Source organism: Lepus europaeus, chromosome 9 (assembly GCF_033115175.1).
Source record: "Lepus europaeus isolate LE1 chromosome 9, mLepTim1.pri, whole genome shotgun sequence".
Lineage (NCBI taxonomy): Eukaryota > Metazoa > Chordata > Mammalia > Lagomorpha > Leporidae > Lepus > Lepus europaeus.
In genome coordinates this window covers 69,662,787-69,684,269 of record NC_084835.1, presented here as the reverse complement: position 1 = coordinate 69,684,269, position 21,483 = coordinate 69,662,787, and the positions used below count along the sequence as shown (strand labels likewise).

General features: G+C 42.5%; 1 protein-coding gene across 1 annotated transcript in view; it reads right to left on the bottom strand.

Moving 5' to 3' along the window:
* The window catches only part of MIB1 (MIB E3 ubiquitin protein ligase 1), a 153,462-nt gene that overhangs the window by 96,398 nt on the left and 35,581 nt on the right, over positions 1 to 21,483 (bottom strand). The window contains exon 4 of the mRNA XM_062201449.1: positions 4,084 to 4,188. Coding sequence (XP_062057433.1) covers positions 4,084 to 4,188 — 105 coding nt within the window. The remainder of the gene's footprint in view (positions 1 to 4,083; positions 4,189 to 21,483) is intronic.

Sequence of the window (21,483 nt, the reverse complement as noted above, 5' to 3'; positions counted from 1 at the left end):
GTACCTGGTATTTATAGTAGGAGGTCACTATATCTTAATCAATTAGGGAAATGAGCTCCTTTATACATACTCTTTTTTTTTTATTAAACTTTTATTTAATGAATATAAATTTCCAAAGTATAGCTTATGGGTTACAATGGCTTCCCCCCTCCCATAACTTCCCTCCCGCCCGCAACCCTCCCCTTTCCCGCTCCCTTTCCCCTTCCATTCATGTAAAGATTCATTTTCAATTCTCTTTGTATACAGAAGATCAGTTTAGTATATATTAGGTAAAGATTTCAACATTTTGCCCATATAGCAACATAAAGTGAAAAAACTACCATTGGATTACTAATTATAGCATTAAATAGCAATGTACAGCACATTAAAGACAGAGATCCTACATAATTTTTTTTTCAAATTAATTAATTTTCTATGCCATTTCCATTTTAACACCAGGTTGTTTTTTTTTTTTTCATTTCCAATTCTCTTTATATACAGAAGATCACTTCAGTATATAATTAGCAAAGACCTCATCAGTCTGCGCCCACACAGAAACGCAAAGTATAAAAATACTGTTTCAGTACCAGTCATAGCATCACTTGGCTTTAGACGACACATTAGGGACAGATCCCACATGGGGTGTAAGTACACAGTGACTCCTGTTGCTGACTTAACAATTTGACACTCCTGTTCATGGCGTCAGTAATCTCCCTAGGCTCTAGTCATGAGTTGCCAGGGCTAAGAACGGGGCCATCAAAGAAGGAGGTACCCTTCTCCGAAGGGAGGAGAGAACCTCCACTTTGACTATGACCCTATCGGAATAAGATCAAAGTCAGCGAACTCTAAAGGCTTCTATACATACTCTTTTATAGCTACTTTTGCCATCAGAACATCAAATGTTACTCAATTCTGACCAAGAACACAGAGGGGTCAAATCATTTTAATGTGATATTTTAACCCAGGAGTTCTACTCTAGGAAACTGTCCTATGAAAATATAGCCATAATGTGCAAAGACAAAATTTACACAAAGATGCTTACAAAACACTGCAGGAAGCAGGAGCACAGGGGAAGCAGGGGGATGGCGGAACTCCAACATCCATCAACAGAAATCTTATTAAATAAATAACACCATAACTCTATAAAAGAGTATTACTCAACTATCAATCTACATATACTACTCATTAAGTATCAGAGTATATACAGCACATAAGCCTTTGAATGTGAAGCAGATGCTACAAAAATTCACAATTTAAAAACAGGGCCAGTTCGAGTCCTGGCTGCTCTACTTCTAATCCAGCTTCCTGCTAATGTGCTTGAGAAAAGCAGCAGAAGATGGCACAAGTACTTGGGCCACTACAGCCACACAGGCAACCCAGAAGAAGCTCCTGGCTCCAGCCATTGGATCCATCCAGCCCTAGCCATTGTGGCTTTTGGGGAGTGAAACATCAAATGGAAGATCTCTCCCACTCTCCCTCTCTCTAACTCTGCTTTTCAAAAGAAATAAGTAAATCTGTAAGAAAACAAAACAAAACAGGCAGGGCATCAGGTGTTTAACCTAGCAGTTAAGTCATCAGTTAAGATGTCCGTGACCCACAATGGAGTACCTGGGTTGGAGTCCCAGCTCCATGGCCTGTTTACAGCTTCGTCCTAATACAGATCCTGGGAGGCAGCAGTGACAGCTCAAATATTTGGGTTCCTGTTTCCCACACCGGAGACCGCAATTGAGTTCTTGGCTTTGTTCCAGCACGGGCTATTTTAAGCACTTGGGAAATGAACAGGCAGATAGAAGATCTGTCTGTCTTTGTCTCTCTCTCTCTCTCTCTCTGCCTCTCAAATAAATAAATAACATTTTTGAAAAACAGGCACAGGCATGAAGATAATGAAAAACTGACGATTGGTGTTAAATACAATGATAAAAATTGGCAAGGAAAGTATTTGCTTAAACTCACATGGCTGAGTTGAATATATAAATGGAATTATGGTGACAGTGGGATATTTGCTCATTTCCTAATGGAGGACACAAGTGATAAAAAATGAAATTTAAAGAATTCTTTGTGAGGCTGGCACTGTGGCACAGGGGGTAAAGCTGCTGCCTGCAGTGCCAGCATCCCATATGGGCACGAGTTCGAGTCCTGGCTGCTCCACTTTCGAACCAGCTCTCTGCTATGGCCTGGGAAAGCAGCAGAAAACAGCCCAAGTCTTTGGGCCCCTGCACTGACGTGGGAGACCTGGTCTTGCTCCTGGGTTCCTGGCTTTGGATTGGCCCAGCTTTGGCCATATGTTCATTTGGGGAGCGAACCAGCAGATGGAAAACCTCTATGTCTCTCTCTGCCTCTGCCTTTCTATAACTCTGCCTTTCAAATAAATGAACCTTTTTTAAAAAAAAAAGAATTATTTTAATGTGGATTGTGTTCAAGATTGAATGGATATGAGAGAAATTAATATTTTGGCATTAATTAAGCACTATGAATAAAACAGGGAGGGGTCAGTGCTGTGGTGCAGCAGGTTAAAGCCCCAGCCTGAAGCGCCAGCATCCCATATGGGCACCGGTTCTAGTCCCGGCTCTCCTATTCCGATCCAGCTCTCTGCTATGGCCTGGGAAAGCAGCAGAAGATGGCCCAAGTCCTTGAGCCCCTGCACCCACGTGGGAGACCCGGAAGAAGCTCCTGGCTCCTGGCTTCAGATCGGCGCAGCTCCGGCCATTGCGGGGCCATCTGGGGAGTGAACCAGCGGATGGAAGACCACTCTCTCTGTCTCTACCTCTCTCTGTAACTCTGTCTTTTAAATAAATAAAATAAATCTTTAAAAAAATTAAAATAAATAAAGAACAAGGCCAATATTCAAGTAATAATTCGTGAAAAGCTGAAATATAAGGTAACCCATTGAATAAATCTCTATTATTCTTATAAACACTCAAGTAATTATAGATGTTGCTAGGCCAATCATTTTCAGTTATCTACACTATATTTTAAAAAACACAGGGCAGGCATTTGGTGTAGTGGTTAAGCCACCAAATGGGACACCTACATCCCATATCAGAGTGTCTGGTTTTGAGTCCCAAGTATGCTCCCAATTCCAGCTTCCTGCTAATGTGTACCTGGGAGGAAGCAGGTGATGGCTGAAGTATTTGTATCCCTCCTACATGAGAGATCCAGATTGAGTTCTGGGCTCCTCAGTAGCTTTGGCCTGGTCCTGCTCCAATTACTGTGGTCACATGGAGAGTAAACCAGCAGAAGGAAGATGAACCAGCAGAATCATAATTCAGATGATTGCATTCTGACAAAAGGAAATCTCTCTCTCCATCTCTCTGCCTTTCAAATAAATAAATTTTAAAACATTCTTTAAAAAACAAAATATCCTTAAAAACAATTTTAATACCTACTGTAATTTTTATAAGCTCTCAGAGCACAGAACAGAAATATGTGATAAAATCTCATTGTAATACTCTTCTTCAGGTCTATGACAAGAGTTGTCTTTTTCTTTTTCATTTTTCAGTTGAAAAGCAGAGAAACAGACAAAGATCTTCCATCTACTAGTTCACTACTCAAATGCCTACAATTAGCAGGAATGGGCCAGCCAGAAACTCCATCTGAGTATCCCACATGGGTAGCAGAGTCCCAAATACTTGATCCATGATCTCCTGCCTCCCAGGGTATATATTATTGGGAAGCTGGATCAGAAGCAGAGTAGCTAGGACTCTAACCAGGTACTACAATCTGGGATGTAAGTATTACAGTGACTTAAACACTGTTCCACATACTTGCTCCAAGGCATAGTCTTTTTGGTAGATTTCAGTAAATAAATCCCTCAGATTTACAATGATAAGAGATCAGCTCTACACAGTCAGTATATAGTAAGGTACTCAAAAAATTAACTGAGGGTAAAATCATATTCACTATTAAATAGTTTAAACCGTAATAAAAAAAATAACTTGCAAGTTTATTAAATTCCCACTTTACAAATTTCCTTCCTATCATACAATTGTAATTCAGATGACTGCATTTTGACAAAAGGAAATCATTAAAAAAGCGCAATAGGGCTATTATTTCCTTTCATTACCCATCCAATATTTTCATCTGTTGTGGGTCTTCACTACTTACCATGCCCTCAAAGCCAACTCTATAAAGGTTCTTAGCACCATTATCCCAGAGAACATAGGCTGCACTGTGTGGGCTTGATGCACTCCAGTCTTGGATTTCTGTTACCTAACAAATTTTTGAGAAAAGAATTTTGTTTAAAGGGGAGGAAAGAAGTTCTTTTAATTATGTTTAAATCTTAAAAATTATTTCACCTATTAGCTTGTTAAACAAGATCATAAAAAAAAACTTATTCACCAAATGCATGCCCCTCCTAACATAATTTCTAACATAATTAAATTATCACTGAAGGCATACTATTTGAGAAATATAAGGTAATTTCTAAACCCACTGTAAAATTCTTAAATCAAGAGACTTAGAAATTGTACAAATAGATTATCAAGAAATAACTTGATGCAAAATGTTTAATTTCTGTATTCCTTTTTTAAAAAAATTTTATTTGGCCGGCGCCGTGGCTCAACAGGCTAATCCTCCGCCTTGCGGCGCCGGCACACCGGGTTCTAGTCCTGGTCGGGGCACCGATCCTGTCCCGGTTGCCCCTCTTCCAGGCCAGCTCTCTGCTGTGGCCAGGGAGTGCAGTGGAGGATGGCCCAAGTCCTTGGGCCCTGCACCCCATGGGAGACCAGGAGAAGCACCTGGCTCCTGCCATCGGAACAGCGCGGTGCGCCGGCCGCAGCGCGCCTACCGCGGCGGCCATTGGAGGGTGAACCAACGGCAAAAGGAAGACCTTTCTCTCTGTCTCTCTCTCACTGTCCACTCTGCCTGTCAAAAATTTAAAAAAAAAAAAATTTATTTAATAAATATAAATTTCCAAAGTACAGCTTCTGGATTACAGTGGCTTTTTTCCCCCCATAACTTCCCTCCCATCTCCCGCTCGCCCTCCCATTCCATTCACATCAAGATTCATTTTCAATTATCTTTATATACAGAAGATCAATTTAGTGTATATTAAGTGAAGATTTCAACAGTTTGCACCCACACAGAAACACAAAGTGTAAAGTACTGTTTCAGTACTATGTGTGTTCCTAAAAAGTTAAGAACTGCATATTCTTTTAAGCTCATTACTCAAAACAAACTTTATAACGTTTGACCAAATACTCAAAATGATTCACAATAGTCTTCTGAAGAGCTAAAAACTGACAAACAGAAAGTTCTTAAAGAGCCTCAGAAGCAACGTTCACAGCAAATTTGAATTGCATTGTTTCTTCAGCAGTATCCCTTGGTTGCTCCCCAAAAAGCAGAGCCCTGAAGCTAAACTAGCACCACTACACAGGAAACAGGGACATGATTTTTAGGTCCCTGATCCAGATTGATGCTTTTTTTTTCCTTTTATTTTTTAAGATTTATTGTAATTTATTTAAAAGAGCTACAAAGAGAAAGAGAGAGAGAGAGAAAGTCTTCCAATCACTGATTTACTCCTCAAATAGCCAAAATGGCCAGGGCTGGGCTGGGCCAGGCTGAAGCCAGGAGCTTCTTCTGGTCTCCCACTGGGTCTCCCACATGGTGGCAGGGCCCAAATACTTGGGCCATCTTCCGCTGCTTTCCCAGGCATATTAGCAGGGAGATGGATCAGAAGTAGAGCAGCCAGGACTCAAACCAGCACTCACGGGATGCCAATGTCACAGGCGGTGGCTTTACCTGCTATACCATAGCGCTGGCCCCAGCCAGACTGACTCTTAAACTCATTTGATTAACACACACACACACACACACATACAAGATCTTCAAAAAGTTCATGGAAAACATGTATTCTGAAAAAACTGCATAGATTCCAAAAGGATTTTTTTTTTTTGACAGGCAGATTTAGATAGTGTGAGAGAGAGAGACAGAGAGAAAGGTCTTCCTTCCATTGGTTCACCCTCCAAATGGCCGCTACAGCTGGCCGATCAGAAGCCAGGAGCCAGGTGCTTCCTCCTAGTCTCCCCTGCGGGTGCAGGGCCCAAGCACTTGGGCCATCCTCCACTGCACTCACAGGCCACAGCAGAGAGCTGGACTGGAAGAGGAGCAACCGGGACAGAATCTGGCACCCCAACTGGGACTAGAACCCGGGGTGCCAGTGCCGCAGGCGGAGAATTAGCCAAGTGAGTCGCGGCGCCAGCCAAATTTCAAAATATTTTTATAACCACATAAATTTAGGATACAAGCAAGTTTATTAGTCAAGCTCTGAATCATTAAACAAAATTCCTTTACTTTTAATGTGATGTTATATATGATTGATGGAAAAACGAAGTGGAAGGCTTAAGAAAAATAGCTACAGTAATTTGACATTTTTAATGCTGAAAAAGTAGTAGGTATAGAATGTCTGCCAAAATCACTGGGTAAAAGTTGCGAGAAACTCTAAAGGATCAGTCTGATGACACTACCTGAACTCATTCATCAATCTTAACATCACCAGTAATAAGATAATCAAAATTTATGTGCCTCCTGATAGGATGTAACTGAAGATATACAGCATCACTTACAAGGCACACTTGCCAAAATATAATTGAATATGAATCTAATCAATCCTCTACATCTAGAAAATAGTTCATAGGAAATTCAAGGATTAGAAGATCGAATAAAAGAATAATAAAGAATCAATCAGCCAATTTCAAAGAACAAATGAGTCAGGAAAGCGCTATGGCATTCATAGGTGGAAATAGGTGGTTAAGTCACCATTTGAGACACCTGTCTCCCATACCAGCAAAACAGTTAAAGTCTCAGTTGCTGTGTATTTCCAATCCAACTTCCTGCTAATGTGCCTGAGAGGCAGGAAATGATGGCCCAAGGTCTTCAGTTCCTCCTACCCAAGTAGGAGACCAAGATAGGATTCTTGGCTCCTGACTTTGGCCTGGCTCAGGCCTGGTTATTGTGGGTATTTGGGGAGTGAATGAGCAAAGGGAAGATTGATCTCTTCCCCTCCCCTACTCCTCCCCACCCCCCAGTGTGTGTGTGTGTGTGCATGTGTGTGTGCGTGTCTCTCCCTGTCTCTCTGTCACTCTGCTTTCAAATAATAAATAAATCTTTTAAAAAATATTAATAATTGCGGCCGGCGCCACGGCTCACTAGGCTAATCCTCCGCCTTGCGGCGCCGGCACACCAGGTTCTAGTCCCGGTCGGGGCACCGATCCTGTCCCGGTTGCCCCTCTTCCAGGCCAGCTCTCTGCTGTGGCCAGGGAGTGCAGTGGAGGATGGCCCAAGTGCTTGGGGCCTGCACCCCATGGGAGACCAGGAGAAGCACCTGGCTCCTGCCATCGGATCAGCGCGGTGCACCGGCTGCAGTGCGCTACCGCGGCGGCCATTGGAGGGTGAACCAACGGCAAAAGGAAGACCTTTCTCTCTGTCTCTCTCACTGTCCACTCTGCCTGTCAAAAATTAAAATAAATAAAAATAAATAAAAATAAAATAAAATAAAAAATTAATAATTGCTGAAGTTGGGTGAAGACTGCAAGGCATTTTCTTATGCTTTTCTTTCTATTCTGGTTATGTTTTAAAATTTTCTATAAAGTTTTTTTAAATAAAGAAATAGGATACAGAACACTTGATTAACATATTCAAAAGCAACTGTAAAACAAAACAAAACAAAAAGCTAACACAGGTAGAAGTTCTTAAGAAATACTTAAGGTACCAATCAAAACACCAAGGACATTCTTCTCAGATATAGAAAAAATGATGCTGAAATTCATATGGAAACACAAGAAAGTCAAATAGCAAAAAGCAATCTTATACAATAAAAACATAGCCAGAGGCATCACAATACCAGATTTTAAGACATACTACACAACAATTGTAGTATGTAATCAAAACAGCTTGGTACTGGTACAAAAACAGATAGATAAATCAGTGAGACAGAATAGATCAGAAATCAATCTATGCATCTACAAGCAACTTATCTTTGATAAAGGAGCTAAAATCAATCCCTGGAGCAAGGACAGTCTCTTCAACAAATGGTGCTAGGAAAACTGAATCTCCACCTGCAGAAGTATGAAGCTACACCTTACACAAAAATCCACTCAAAATAGGTTAAAGACCTAAATCTATGACCTGATACCACCAAATTATTAGAGAACATTCGGGAAACACTGCAAGACATTGACATAGACAAAGAGTTCTTGGAAAAGACCTCAGAGGCACAGGCAATCAAAGCCAAAACTGAAAAATGGGATTACATCAAATTGAGAAGCTTCAGCACTGCAAAAGAAACACTCAGCAAAGTGAAAAGGCAACCGACAGAATGGGAGAAAGTATTTGCAAACTATGCAGCTGATGATAAAGGATTAATAATCAGAATATATAAAGAGATCAAGAAACTCAACAGCAACAAAACAAACAACCCAGTGAAGAAACGGGCTAAGGACTTAAACAGATATTTTTCAAAAGAGGAAATCCAAATGGCCAGACACATGAAAAAAATGCTCAGGATCACCAGATGTCAGAGAAATGCAAATCAAAACCACAATGAGGTTTTACCTCACCCCCTGTTAGAATGGTTTTCATACAGAAATCAACAAACAACAAGTTCTGGCATGAAGGGTGATCCATCCAGACTGTAACCACGTGATTTCACTGGCCACATAAGCTCTTATCACCAAGACCCCCCACTGACAATATACCATGTTTACTGACCCAAGGATGTACTGCCCTAGAGAGCCTGACCCACATTCTCAAGGATACTTGGTTTACCTGAACTATATGGTGATGGCATTCCTACTCAACCTAATATCTCATCAGTTGAGGTCTCCTATCCAAAAAAATCCCTAAAATCCCATGTGGGCAATGGTAACCTCAGAATCAAAAAACGCATAGTAACCCATCCCCTTGAACCATATTCTTGCCCAACACCTAGCACCTGGCCCTACCTCTGGTGGCCAGATGACCTGTGTTGAGCTCTGTGTTCCCAGATCTCAAAAACAGGTTTGTGCACTGGACTGCCTAAAAAAGACACATAAACCCACCTCCAACTCTTGATAAGAACTTCCTCTGAATGCAGACCCTAGGACAAAGCAATGATTACTTATGCTGAAATAACTGATTTCCTGGCAGCCACATGTGAGACCTGGATATTATTCTACGCCCCCAGCTTTGGCCTGGACCCAGTTATTACAGGCATTTGGGGAAAGAACCAGAAGAGGAGCAGTTTTCTTGCACACTCACTCACTCACTAAAATAAAGTATTTCTTAAAAAGAAGAGAAACTGGCATTGTGGCATAGCAGGTTAAGCCACCACCTGTAACACCAGCATCCCATATGGGCACCAGTTTGAGTCCTGTCCCACACTCCACTTCCGATCCAGCTTCCTGCTAGTGCACCTGGGAAAGCTGCAGAAGATGGCTGAAGTCCTTTGGCCCCTCTACCCACATGGAAGGCCCAGACAAACCTCCTGGCTTTGGCCCAGCCCAGACTTGGCCACTGTAGCCATTTGGGGAGTGAACTAGCAGATGGAAGATCTATCTCTCTCTCTCTCCCTTTCCCTCTCTTTGTAACTCTGCCTTTCAAATAAATAAAATAAATCTTTTTTAAAAGAAGAAAGAAAAGGGAACAATAATATAAAAATCAGCATGGCTATTAATTAGGGAGTTTGCAACTGGGGCAGGGTACATACAGAAGGATTTTAAAGATATTCCTAAGAGGGGCTGTGGCGCAGCAGGTTAAAGCCCTGGCCTGAAGTGCCAGTATCCCATATGGGCGCCATTCTAGTCCCGGCTGCTCTTCTTCCAATGCAGCTCTCTGCTATAGCCTGGGAAAGCAGCAGAAGATGGCCCAAGTCCTTGGGCCCCTGCACCCACGTGGGAGACCCAGAGGAAGCTCCTGGCTCCTGGCTTTAGATCGGCGCAGCTCCGGTCATTGTGGCCATCTGAAGAGTGAACCAGCAGATCGAAGACCTCTTTCTCTGTAACTCTTTCAAATAAATAAAAATAAATCTTTAAAAAAGGATATTCATAACAGGGATCCAAGATGGCTAAACAGCAAAAAGCTACACGGACCTCAGCCAGAGATATCAGAAAAACAAAGGAAGTCCCATGTTCCTAGGGGACATGTTGAAAGAAATTTCCTGTGGAGAACAGACAAAACAGAGACTCTATGGGGCAGGGAGGAGAGAGGACAGACATACCCTACCCGCTAGACTGCTAGCCACTCCTGAATCTACATGGCCAGCTGCCAGCTGAAAAGCGCTATCCTGTCAGGATAACCTGACAGGAGACTTCTAGGCCCCTGTGAATGGTGGCTTTGACAGAGATAGAATTCTGCGGTGTCCTCAGGATTTGAGTCCATGAGCAGCTGGCAGGGTTCTGGGAAACTTTGCTCTGGAAAAGGAAGTCATGTTACCTCCTTCTTCTCCCCGCTTTCAAAGCACCATACTCAACTTGCTGTGGTGGAGATGGAGCTGAACACCATCCTGAGTCAGGAACAGCAAGGAGTTCTCCAGATGCCAGAGGCTGCTGGGGCCAAGAATGGGGAAGCTAGCAGAATGGATCATGCACCCCCCTGCATCTTGTGACTGTGGGAGTTTTTTTTGTTGTTGTTGTTTTGTTTTTTTAAAGATTTATTTATTGTGGCTGGCGCCACGGCTCACTAGGCTAATTCTCCACCAGCGGCGCCCGCACCCCGGGTTCTAGTCCCGGTTGGGGTGCCGGATTCTGTCCCAGTTGCTCCTCTTCCAGTCCAGCTCTCTGCTGTGGCCCGTGAGTGCAGTGGAGGATGGCCCAGGTGCTTGGGCCCTGCACCCGTATGGGAAACCAGGAGAAGCACCTGGCTCTTGGCTTTGGATCGGCACAGCGCGCCGGCCACAACCACCAGCCATAGCGGCCATTCTCCAACCAACAGAAAAAGGAAGACCTTTCTCTCTCTAACTCTGCCTGTCAAAAAAAAAAAAAAAAAAAAAAAAAAAAAAAAAAAAAGATTTACTTAACGTCAATCTTTCAAAAGTAAAACATAAGGGGCCAGTGTTGTGGTATGCAGTGCCAGCATCCCATTTGGGCAACAGTTCATGTCCCAACAGCTCCACTTCCAATCCAGCTCCCTGCTAATATCCTGGGAAATGCAGCAGAAGATGGCCCAAGTGTGCTTGAACCCCTGTTACCCAAGTGAGACACCTGGAAGAAGCTCCTGGCATCTGGCTTTGACCTGCCTGGTACCAGCTATCGAAGCCATCTGGGGAGTAAACCAACAGACAAAAAATCGATTCTCTCTCTCTCTCTCTCTCTTTCCTTCTCTGTAACTCTGACTTACAAATAAATAAATCTCTTTAAAAAAAAAAAAAGAATATTCTAAAATTTACAAAACAGCAGTTCACCTTTAAAGGAATTCCCATCGGACTGACAGATTTCTCAATAGAAACAGGTCAAGAAAGAATGGAGAAAGATGCACATTTAATCTTTAGATCTTATAAAAGGGATGGCTAACATTTTCTGTAATAGCATAGCCAAAATAAGAGCTTAAATTATAATTTCATACCTAGATTTACTTCGCCATCAGCAAAGTAAACAGTAAACAGGGAAAACCTCCCTTTCAGACCAAACAAAGGGAAAGAAAGTTTTAAAGTAAGGACATAGCTTTCCTGACAGGCACTGCTTGCCTCAACATAAACCACTATATAACATGCCTGTAACTATAGACTTCTAGTTTAGGCCACCGAAAATTAGAGATGGGACTTGAGCACCCCCTTGACTTGCATCCTCTGGTCTGCTTTAACAAAAACCAGGAGGAAAAAGCTAGGCATCAGAAGCAATGTAAAGATAGGTGGCAGGCCTATTAAATGTAGCTCTGTACAGTGATCTGCCCTCAAGGAGACCCAACAGGCCAGTCCACTGCAGTGGCTTTCAATGTGGTAAGCCTGGGCTTCAGCATAAGTCAGCTTGTGAAGAGCCCTGGTAGCTCTGCCAAGAGTTGGATCACTGGAAATGGACCTGCCCTGGAGTCGAAGGACGCCCAGGTCAGAACCACAGATCTTACTGGCTCTAAGCTGAAAAGCTCTTCACTCAGCCCAGCTTCCAAGGTGACCACTGCTGCTGAGAGGAGACGGCCAAATAGGGTCAGTAACATGCCAGGCAGAACTGTAAATTTCCTGTTAAAGATGCCACCTGCCTTTACCTAGCCAGCTCTCCTCCCAGGCCAGCTAGATAATGGAAGTCAACAGGGTGCCTTGCCAAGGAAGTTCACACCTCCCTCTGGGTGTACCCTATGTGAAGAGATAAATAAGTCTGAGCCTCATAATTCACAAGGCCTCAAAACCCACCAGATTATTATGAAGCCCCTTCTGTCAGGTTCTATTTGCCTCTCAATCAAAAAACTTATCTGTAGCTTAGTGCTATTCTTAGCTCCTCTAATAATGACTCCATCCTTTGTTCTAGACCCTGTTTAGCCCACTCCTGGGCCTCATTCCTTTGTAATCATAACCTCTATTCTAACATCAATGGCTCTACTCCCAACATGTGTGTACTGATGGTCCTCTCCCACACTTAATGTTGTATGATTATCCAGCATTTCTCTACAGACAAACCCCTCTACTCACAAAAGTTGAGTGGCCTTTCTCCCAGTCTTGGCTGGGATCAGCTTTAAACCATGTCCATCAAACTGTCCTCACAAGGGTCCAGAGACACCCCTCCATTTCCTCTCCTCTATGAAATCCTCTCATTACCTGGTTAATGCTACTCTTAAGATCATTGGTTACTATGGTTCTCACCCTGACTTTTATACTACAGTGTCTGTTTAAGTGTTTACAGCAGGTGATAATGGAACGAACGAAGGCCTCCAGCAACCCGGCTGTCAACTAAATGCTGCTAGAGGGATATCCTTGACTCCCCACCCAGGAGACAGTGGCTTGAGACATTGCCCCATGCCAGCGAAGAGTACCTCGGTACCCCATGTCAGCAAGAAGTAGCTCTAAAGACAGATCATCGTCTCTCTACCCCTCCTGGACTTTTAGGACTAATGTAATACCATGTAATTCCTGCTTTATAAAAACAAAAGGAGGGAATGTTAGGAAACTGGTGCAGTTTTATCTATGGCGCGATCTACACCCTGATTTACATCCTAGGCCCTACCTCCTGTCGCCATTGCTGAAAGCCAGGTAGCCACATGGCCCAACCAGCGTTGTCAAGCTCCACCCCCATCCTAATGGGATTTGCTGCTCCTGCTTCCCTGCCCGCCCTCGGGCAAAGTTTTAAAAGGACCTGTTCCTAGGCTGGAGCCACGGCTCACTAGGCTAATCCTCCGCCTTCGGCGCCGGCACACCAGGTTCTAGTCCCGGTCAGGGCGCTGGATTCTGTCCCAGTTGCTCCTCTTCCAGGCCAGCTCTCTGCTGTGGCCAGGGAGTGCAGTGGAGGATGGCCCAAGTGCTTGGGCCCTGCACCCCATGGGAGACCAGGAGAAGCACCTGGCTCCTGCCATCGGATCAGCGCGGTGCGCCGGCCGCAGCGCACCGGCCGCGGCAGCCATTGGAAGGTGAACCAACGGCGAAGGAAGACCTTTCTCTCTGTCTCTCTCTCTCTCACTGTCCACTCTGCCTGTCAAAAAAAAAAAAAAAAAAAAAAGGACCTGTTCCTGAACACGTGGCTCTCTTGGCTCCTCTATTTTCTCCTGCCCACTCTCTCTAGCCTTCTCTCCTCTCTCACTCCCCCCTCTTCTCCTCTCTCCTCTTTCTCTCTTACTCTCCTTTTCCCTCTTCGTCCCTTCCCTCCAGAAAGAACAGAGAAACATAGTCCAAGTCCTAAAAGAAAAAAACTGCCAACCCAGAATACTTTACCCAGTGAAGCTCTTATTTAGAAATGAAGGTGAAATAAAGGCTTTCCAAGACAAGCAAAAAGTCAAAAAAAATTGTCACCACCCAGCCAGCCTTACAAATGATACTTAAGGCTGGGGCTGCTGCTTCGGTGTAGTAGGTAAAGCCACCACCTGCAGTGCTGGTATCCCATATGGGCACCAGTTCAAGTCCTGGCTGCTCCACTTCCAATCCCTCTCTCTGCTATGGCCTGAGAAAGCAGTAGAAGATGGCCCAAGTTCCTTGGGCTCCTGCACCCATGTGGGAGACCTGGAAGAAGCTCATGGTTCCTGGCTTTGGATTGGTGCAGCTCCGGCCACCATGGCCAACTGGGGAGTGAACCAGCAGATGGAAGACCTCTCTCTTTTTGCCTCTCCTTCTCTCTCTGTGTAACTCCTTCAAATAAAAATAAATAAGTCTTTTTAAAAAATGATACTTAAGAATGTACTATACACAAAAAGAGATAATCCATGCCATGAAAGAATGTGAAGGTATGAAGGCAGAAGAAAGCTTCCTAGTAAAATAAAAAGGATGTTCAAAACAAACAATAGGTATATTTATGGAAAAATGGCAGGATCAAGTCATTACTTATCAATGATAACCTTGAATGTAAATGGACTAAAAGATACAGACTAGCTGAACAGATTTTTTTTAAAAAAGTCCCGTCTATATGCTGCATATAAGATATACACTTCACCAATAAAGCTACACAGATTAAAGTGAAAGAACAGAAAAAAATATTCCAAGAAAATAGAAATCAAAAGTGATCAGGAGTTGCTATACTCATATCAAACAAAATACACTTTAAGACAAAGACTGTTAATAGACAAAAAGAAGGTCACTATGCAATGATTAACAGATCAATTCAACAAGATGTGAATACAGCAAATGTATATGTACCCAAAATAAGGGTACCCAGATGTATAAAACAAATGTTAATAGGTCTAAAAAGAGACATAAGTTCCATACAATAATAATGGAGTACTTCAACGCCTCACTTTCATCAATGGACAGATCAAACAAAAAATCAACAAAAAAACAGAGCTGGGGCCAGCGCTGTGGCCCAGTGGGTTAACGCCCTAGCCTGAAGCACTGGCATCCCATATGGGCACCTGGGCGCCGATTCAAGTCCTGGTTGCTCCACTTCCAATCCAGCTCTCTGCTATGGCCTGGGAAAGCAGTGGAAGATGGCCCAAGTCCTTGGCCCCGCACCCATGTAGGAGACCCGGAGGAAGCTCCTGGCTCCTGGCTTTGGATCAGCGCAGCTCTAGCGTTTGCTGCCAACTGAGGAGTGATCCATAGGATGGAAGACCTCTCTCTCTCTCTCTCTCTAACTCTGACTTTTGAATAAATAAATAAATAAATCTAAAAAAAAAAAAGAAAAAAGAAACAGAGCTGATCTACACTACAACCCAAATGGCTACAGCTACAGAATACACTTTCTTTTCATCAATACATAGAACATTCTCTAGCATAGACCACATATTAGGTCATAAAGTCTCAGCGTTGGTGTTGTGGTACTACAGGTTAATCTGATGCCTGTGACACTGGCATTGCATATGCGCGCTGGTTTGAGTCCCAGCTACTCCACTTCCCATTCAGTTCTCTGCTCATGTGCCTGAGAGTGCAGCAGAACATGTCCAAGTACTTAGGCCTCTGCAACCCACATGGGAGACCTGTATGGAGTTCTGGGCCCATGGCTTCAGGCTGGCTCAGCCCTGGTCATTGCAGCCATTTGGAGAGTGAACCAGTGGTTGGAATATCTCTGTCTCTCTCTTTCTCCCTCCCTCTCTCTTAAAAACTTCTTTAAAAAAATCAAGTATCAACAAATTAAAAAACAGTGAAATAACATGTATCTTTTCTAATCACAATGGAATGAAGCTAGAAATTAACAACAAAAGAAACCTCCAGAAAACATACAAATACATGAAAACTGAACAACATGTTCCTGAATGAACAGTGGGTCACAGAAAAAAATCAAAACGGAAATAAAAAAATTCCTTGAAATGAATGAAAATGATGAGTTGCAGCAAAAGTAGTGTTAAGCCGGCGCCGCGGCTCACTAGGCTAATCCTCCGCCTTGCGGCGCCGGCACACCAGGTTCTAGTCCCGGTCGGGCACCGATCCTGTTCCGGTTGCCCCTCTTCCAGGCCAGCTCTCTGCTGTGGCCAGGGAGTGCAGTGGAGGATGGCCCAAGTCCTTGGGCCCTGCACCCCATGGGAGACCAGGAGAAGCACCTGGCTCCTGCCATCGGATCAGCGGGATGCGCAGGTCGCAGCGCCTACTGCGGCGGCCATTGGAGGGTGAACCAACGGCAAAAGGAAGACCTTTCTCTCTGTCTCTCTCTCTCACTATCCACCCTGCCTGTCAAAAAAAAAAAAAAAAAAGTAGTGTTAAGAGGAAAGTTTACAGCAGTAAGTACCTATGAAAAAATTGGAAAGTTATCAAATAAATGATTCAACAATGTATCTCAGGACCTAGAAAAACAAGAATAAACCAAATTCAAAATGAGTAGAAGAAATAATAAAAATTAGGGGCCGGCACCGTGGCTCACTTGGTTAATCCTCTGCCTGCAGTGCCGGCATACCATATGGGCGCTGGGTTCTAGTCCTGGTTGCTCCTCTTCCAGTCCAGCTCTCTGCTATGGCCTGGGAGGGCAGTGGAGGATGGCCCAGGTGCTTGGGCCCCTGCACCCACATGGGAGACCAGGAGGAAGCACCTGGCTCCTGGCTTTGGATCAGCATGGCGTCTGCCGTGGCGGCCATTTGGGGAGTGAGCCAACGGAAGGAAGGCTTTTCTCTGTCTCTCTCTCTCATTGTCTATAATGCTACCTGTCAAATAAATAAAAATAAAAAATAAAAATAAAAAAATTAGAGAATAGACAAAATAGAAATTAAAAAACTGTGCAAATGAAATGGGCCAGTTTTTTTGAAAAAAATAAACAAAAATGATAAACAATTGACTCAACAAAACAAAAAAAGGAGGAACACCCAAATTAATAAAATTAAAAACAAAAAAGGAGATGTTACAACTGACACCACAGAAATGCAGAATCATTAAGAACTATTAAGAACAGCTAAATGCCAACAAATTGAAAAATCTATAAGAAATGGATGGATGCATGGACCTGGATACTAGACGCAAATAATTTACCAAAATTGAGGCTTAAAGACATAGGAAACCTGAATACCCAGCCCAATAATCAAGACTGAGACTGAATAAGTAAAGAACCTCCCAACAAAGACAAGACCAGGACTGGTGGTTTCAGTGTTGAATTCTACCAAATTTTCTTTTTTTTTTTTTAAGGGAAAGAGTTTATTGGGGAAAACTCGAAGGACCGGAGGGAAGGGGCGAAGAAGGAAAAGAGGGAGAAGGAGAGTATAAAACAAAGATTGAGAGAGAGGGAGAGAGGGAGAGAGGGAGAGAAAGGGAGAGGGGGAGAGAGAGAGACCAGGAGACGGGAAAAAAGAGAGAGCCACGTGTTCAGGAACAGGTACTTTTAAAATTTTGCCTGGGGCAGGCAGGGAAGTAGTAGCAGCGAATCCCATTAGGATGGGGATGGGGCTGACAACGAGGGTTGGGCCATGTGGCTACCTGGCTTCCAGTAATGGCGGCAGGGTCTACAGCCTAGGATTCTACCAAACATTTAAGAACTAATAATTCTTACTATTCAAAACAACTGAAAGAAAGAGAATCGTTCCAAATTCTTTCTGTAAGACCAGCATTACTCTAATTCCAAAACCAGAGAAAGGTACAACCAAAAAAGGTAACTATAAACCAATGTTCCTAATGAACATACATGTAAAAATCCTCAACAAGACACTAGCAAATCGAATCCAACAACACATCAAAAAGATCACCCAGCCAGACAAACTGGGATTTACCACAGGTATACAGAGATGGCTCAACATACACAAAACTATAAATACAATAAATCACATCAACAAAATGAAGAATAAAAGCCATGTGATTATTTCAATAGATGCAGAGAATGCATCTGATCTAATACAATATCCTTTCACGATTAAAGAAACCTTAAAAATGTGAATATAGAAGGAACATACCTCAACACAATTAAGGCAATACATGACAAACCCACAGTCTGCATGATATTGAATGGGGAAGGCTGGAAGCATTTCCACTATGCTCTGGAACCAGACAAGGATGTCCTTTCTCACCATTATTATTCAGTATAGTTCTGGAAGTTTTAACAAGAGTTATTAGGCAAGAAAAAGAAATCGAAAGGATATGAAATGAACAGGAGGAAGTCAAATTACCCTTGTTTGTAGATGACATGATCCTTTATTCATAAATAACTCCATCTGAGACTATCATATAAGTCATAAGAAAATTAGGTAAAGTGTCAGGATATACAATCAACACACAAAAATCAATAGCATTCTTGGGGCTGGCACTATGATGTAGCAAGTCAAGCTGCCACCTGCAGTGCAAACATCCTGGATGGGTACCAGCTCAAGTCCCAGCTGCTCCACTTCTGATCCAATTACCTGCTAGTGGACCTAGGAGGACAGGGGAGGATGGTCCAAATGTTTGGGTCCCTGCACCCACAGGGGAGATCTGTAGGAGGTACCTGGCTCCTGTCTTCTGACTGGCCCAGCACAAGCAATTGTGGCCACTTGGGAAGCGAATCACTGGGAAGAGGTCTTTTTTTCTCTCTCTGTGACTCTGCCTTTCAGATAAATAAATCTTTTCTAAAAAATCAATAGCATTCTTATACACTCACAATACTCTGGCTGAGAAAGAACTTACAAGATCAGTCACATTCACAATAGCTACAAAAAAATTTTAAAAATTGGGATAAAGTTAAGCAAGGAAGTAAAAAATCTACAATGAAAATTAGGAAACATTATTAAAAACAGAAAACATAAAAAAAGGAAATATCTTCCATATTCATTGTTTAGAAGAGTTAACATCACCAAAATGTCAATAGTACCCAAAACAATTTACAGATTCAATGCAATCTCAATCAAAATACCAACAGCATTCTTCACAGACCTAGAAGAAAATTCTAAAACTCATATAGAGACACAATCTTAGACAAAAGACCCAGAATAGGCAACACAATCTTAAACAATAAAAACAAAGCCAGAAGCATCACAATACCAAATTTCAATATGTACCACAGGGTTAGAATGGCATAAAAACAGACATGTAGACTAATGAAACAGAATAGAAACTCTAGAAATTAACCCATGCATCTACAAAACACTAATCTTTAACAAATAAGCTAAAATCATCCCCTGAGGGAAGGACAGTTATCTTGGATAATGCCCCAGAAGAACAAACAATAACAGCAAAAATGAACAAACAGAATTATACCAAGTTAAGAAGCTTCTACACAGCAAAGGAAATAATTAAGAAGGTGAAGAAGCAAATGACAAAATGGGAGAAAATATCTGCAAACTATGCATCCAATAGACGAATAACCAGATAAAATATAAATGAATAAACAGATTATATAAGGAGCTCAAGAAGCTCAACAACAGTAAAACATACAATTAGGAAATAACCAAAGGATATGAACAGGCATCTTTCAAGGGATGAAATACAAATGACCAATAGACACAGGAGAAAATGCTCAGGATCACTAGCCATCAGGGAAAAGCAAATAAAAACCACCACAAGGTATCACCTCACCCCAGTTAGAATGGCTATTATTCTTTTTGTTTGTTTGTTTTAGATTTTTATTTATTTATTTGACAGGTAGAATTACAGACACTGAGAGAGAGAGACAGAGAGAAAGGTCTTCCTTCTGTTGGTTCACTCCCCAAATGGCCGCTACCGCTGGCGCTGCACTGATCTGAGGCCAGGAGCCAGGTGCTTCCTCCTGGTCTCCCATGTGGGTGCAGGGACCCAAGCACTTGGGCCATCCTCCACTGCCTTCCCAGGCCACAGCAGAGAGCTGGAGTGGAAGAAGGGCAACCTGCGCCCATATGGGATGCCAGCATCGCAGGCGGAAGATTAACCAAGTGAGCCACAATGCTGGCCCTAGAATGGCCATTATTCAAAAATTAAAAAATAACAAATGCTGGCAAGCATGTGAACACAAAGGGAGCCTAATACACTGTTGGTGAGAATGCAAACTGGACAACCAATATGGAAAACAGTACAAAGATTCCTCAGAAAACTGTGACCCAGGTATCCCACTCTTTGGACTATTACCAAAGGAAATGAAATCAGCACATGAAAGAATTACCTGCACTTCCACATCTATTATAGCAGCTCAATTCACAACAACTAAGATCTGGAATCAACCTAGATGTCAATCAATTTATGACTGGTAAAGAAAAGGTGGTATATATACATAATGTAATACTATTCAGCCATAAAAAAGAATGACATTTAGAACAAAATGGATACAACTGGAGAATATGCAAAGTGAAATAAGCCAGACCCAAAAAGACAAACAGCACCATTTTCTCTTATTTGTGGCAATAAACAGAGAATATAAAAATTGTGTGTATGGTATACCATTCAGTATAGTTATAAATATTGCTTCACTGAATCATAATATATAAATAACATATACCCTTCTTTCCCACGGGCAGGGCAAGGGCAAGGGCAAGGGCAAGGGCAAGGGAAAGGGAAAGGAAAGGAAAGGAAAATAGTGAGTACTCTTGGAGTACTAGTAATGTGCTGGTCTTCATTTGAATGCTGATTTTGAGTTATCAGAGGACCAAAAACTTATTTATTTATACACTTGGGTGTATTTCTTGGTATGTATACTGTATTTCAATGTTTTTTTTTTTAAAAAATACTCATGATATTCTATTTCTTCATCTGTATAGTTGGAACAAAAGCATTCATTTTATTATTCTTCAAGATTTATTTCTTTATTTGAGAGGCAGAGTTACAGAAAGATGGAGAGGCAGAGAGAAAGGTCTTCGATTTGCTGGTTCACTCCCCAAATGGCAGCAATAGCCAGAGCTGGGCCAATCTACAGCTTTCCCAAGCCATAAGCAGAGGGCTGGATCAGAAGAGGGGCAGCCGGGATGTGAACCAGAAACCATATAGGATGCTGGCACTGCAGGTGGAGGCTTAACCTACCGTGCCACAGCATCAGTTCTACTATCGTTCTTTAAACTTTCACATTTATTTTGTACATCTGTCTGTATATGTGATGCAGGACTACTACAAATGGTTGTAGAGGCTTTTCGCTGTACAAAATACCTCTCTGAGAAGGATAGTAGGGGCTATCACCAGCCCAAGGCCATTTGCCAGAACATTTATGCTAGCAGATAAGGTTGTTTTGGCTCCCACCCCCGAAGGGGTACCTTTTCACTGTCATTGGGTTGCCAAGTATGTCCCTTTAGTGACCTATCCATCCAGCTATGGCAAGTTGTGCAAACTGACACCGTTCTTTCTTTTTAAAGCAGTGCTTCTCAAGCTTTTACGTGAAAACACATGCCTATGGATCTTATTAAAAGGAAGATCCTGATTTAGAAAAGCTGTGAGAAAGATTACCTATCACATGTCTAATATTTCTGTCAGTGACAACAATGTGGCTGGTCCACAGACCACACCACATTCACAAGAACTTATAGTTTTGTTTCACTTTCTCCCCTAATTAGAATACAGGGGGTTGGCATTTGATGCAGTAATTGTTTCAAGTAATGAGGCTCCTGCCACCCATTGGGGAGACC